The sequence below is a fragment of the Nansenia antarctica genome (genome assembly GCF_963989245.1).
Source record: "Nansenia antarctica genome assembly, chromosome: 3".
NCBI lineage: Eukaryota > Metazoa > Chordata > Actinopteri > Argentiniformes > Microstomatidae > Nansenia > Nansenia antarctica.
This window is the reverse complement of record NC_137688.1, coordinates 1840783-1844004: the sequence shown is the minus strand read 5'-3', so window position 1 is coordinate 1844004 and position 3222 is coordinate 1840783. Positions and strand designations below refer to the sequence as shown.

General features: G+C 43.4%; 1 protein-coding gene across 1 annotated transcript in view; it reads right to left on the bottom strand.

Annotated features, from left to right (window-relative positions):
* Positions 1-1668: 1668 nt before the first annotated feature.
* Positions 1669-3222, bottom strand: part of LOC308153197 (tensin-1-like) — a gene marked incomplete at both ends in the record, with an annotated part of 215051 nt that continues 213497 nt past the window's right edge. Inside the window, 1 exon segment of the mRNA XM_080526283.1 lies at positions 1669-1810. Coding sequence (XP_080382409.1) covers positions 1669-1810 — 142 coding nt within the window.

Genomic DNA, 3222 nt, shown 5'->3' with positions numbered 1-3222 from the left:
GATAAGGTTCTATCTCCGTTTAGGGTAGTTTAGAATGATAAGGTTCTATCTCCGTCTAGGGTAGTTTAGAATGATAAGGTTCTATCTCCGTCTAGGGTAGTTTAGAATTTAGAAAAATGAATCACACCATAACAAAAACAATGCAGTGAAAAGCATATTTTAAAAAACAACAACAGTGACAAGCTTTATAATACATACCACTTTACACCATATATATTTAGATGCAGTTTCAAAGACTCAAAATCTCATAGCCAAAATAAAGAGTACTTCTTTTTTTTTCTCCACTTTCAGTAATCTTGATGTAGTAGACTATACAATAAATGTATACAGGTATATGAGTTAACAGAGCGACAGAGCAAAAAAATAAATATTTTAGTCACTGTAGTGTTCTATATATTTATATATGTATATTTATATGTATATAGCTTACTTTGAGCTCGGCTCATAGGGCCATTTTCTCCACAGAGGATACTAAACGGTATCTATACGTAAGGGGTTTTACAGGAGACGCGAGCTCGACCAATGACAGAACAGGGTTGACGTCTCTCTCGGTGAACGAGCCCGCGGGCGGGGCGAGCTTCTATCTATCCTCTCAGATCGGACAAATCCAAAACCGCTGACGAATCCGTGTGAGACTTGAACTTACATTGAATGAATCCTCCTTCTGGTAGAAAGGATTTCAGTTCAGTTTGTGTGGTTCTACAGTAAGGATGTCACTCCCAAAGAGGAGGCCAACCACAAAACCAAGAGCCAGGAGAAGAAGGAGCCGCGGGTATTTGATCTGTTGTACTGTGAGTAGTAAAGAGCAGACTTACTTTATTTTTCGACTTTTTTTTTACGAAGCTCTTTAAAATAACACATCTCAAGCCTCAAGTCACCACCCCCCCCCTCCCTCCCATCCAGAAAGTACTCTGTAATATTTACATTTCAATCGCCCTCGCCAGCATGCAAAATGTCCTTGAATACGCTTTGCGAGAAAGCAAAGATGCAACGATTTTTAAGAATACAATACATACAGTATCAGTACATGTATATAGACGTTCGACGTTCAGTTATTTCTTTGTTTAAAGCAGCCTTATTTTACAAAATATAGTTTCAAACAGACCTAACAGACCGTACAGTGGCGGATTTGCCCTGCACTGCTTTTGTTCATCTTTGGTTGACCAGTCCAAAGCCTGATAGATACAATCCTCTTGACATCCCACACACACCTTCACTTCTTTTCTTAAAAAAAAACTAAACACTCACTGACATCATTTCCTCTTCCTGTTCTCATGTTACCCTGCAAGAGAGATCACAATGGCCTCCCAACCCAACGTCACACACAGCCACACCCCAAATTACACTTCCTCTGTCCCCCCTAGTCAGCTCCACTGAGGAGTCCTTCCAAGAAGAAAACACACACACACACACACAGACATATGCACGGGGGCACACGCAAATAGACTCCCTCACACACACTTACTTACACACATTCACACACAGTTAAAAGACACGATAACGCAGATAAAAATATGCACATAAAAATCAAAACGTCGAACATAATCGAAATAAAACATAATAACCCAAATGTCCTCTGTGGTTCAAAAATAAAAACATACAGACAGTTAAAAAACAAAACAAAACAAAAAAAACGTCACAGGGTCAGCGAAGGTCAAAGGTCAGGCCTCATCGTTTCTGCGAGCCGATCATCACCTTGGAGACGAAGTTGACGATGGCGCTGGCCGGCTGGTCGGGGTCCATTTCTGCAAAGAGGTGACTGACGTTGTCCGTTGTACTTCCTTGCTTCCGGGCCACGAAGCCAAAGAACCTGGAACACAGGAGAAGGACCACAGAGTATGTGTGTGAAAATCGTCCATTGTTTCATTTTCATTTTTTCTGCATTTAGCAGACGCCTTATTCCAAAGCGACTTACAATCAATACATTTGACTAAGCAAGCAAGTGAATCATCAATCCACCAGTCGTAGCATAAAGGCTGCCATGCAAGGAGTAATTTGGGGTTCAGTGTCTTGCCCAAGGACACTTCGACATGTGGCCAGCCGGGGCTCGAACGGCCGATCTGCCGACCTTGTGATCATTAGACGGCGGCTCTACCTCCTGAGACACAGCCAGCCCCATAAATAATAATAAAACATAAATAAAAAAAACTGACATTCCAGTAAATCTAAACTGATGACTGCCAATGCTAGTGTCTGCCGGTGCAGGGGTGGACTGTTTCAACCTCTGCCCAGCCGTCTATCTATCCCTCTATTCCTCGGCATAACTGCCCTCCTTTCAATTCCTTTCCATTGCTGGGGCTTTTCATTCTTCCACTCGTTTAATGGCCTATTCCCTTGTTCTCTATGCTGGAATGGAGAGGACAGTTAACAGAAGTCACATGTGCCGTTGCACAAAGATGAAGGAACAGTTTGTAAAAAACATCGATTGTATGATGAATGATCACAAAATCACCTGCCCGATACAACAAATGGGATTGCATTACGGTTTGTATGAAATGTGAAATAATGAAGAAATAATGTTTGATCACACTGTATTTGAATGAGAAAAAAATCCATTTGAATAACAGACAAAGTATTTTCAGGTCCCCCAGTGACTTAAAAAGGTGAGTACAATGTTGCTCTCAAATATCTTGCAGGAACCTTTGATTTCACCTTTTGAAATCACTCAAATCTCCAAAGGGCCCTTATTGTATCTCTCTGTATATGAAATGTATTGGCTCTTTACATGGGTTCTCTCACCGCTGCTCTGCTGAAGACACGTACAACTCTTTCTTTCTTGCCCACCGTCGACACAAACGTGGCAACATGTGCAACTCTACGTGTCTCACAGAAATGTCTGCCTTGATGCCTGCTCTCCACCTCACGCTCCAATCTGGACACGACTGAGTCCTGGGAAAGTCTGCCCTCTCCAAGACTTCACCATCACAGAGAAGACCTCCACTGCCCTCCCCCCCCCCCCCCCTCCTAACTAAGAACCTCGGGGTGATCCAGGACATCCAACTGTCCTGTACGGGCGATCGCCCGATTCAAAGCGATCCCCCGATCCTGTAGATTCTTCCTCTACAACATTCAAAGGATATGAGGCCCATTCCTCATAAGAGAAGCAGCGCAACACTTGGTTCTTGTCATCTCCTGCCCAAGACAACAGCAACTCACTTCTGGCTGGGCTCCCCGCCTCCCCGATCAGACCTCCTCCCCGCCTCCACCATCAGACCTCCTCCC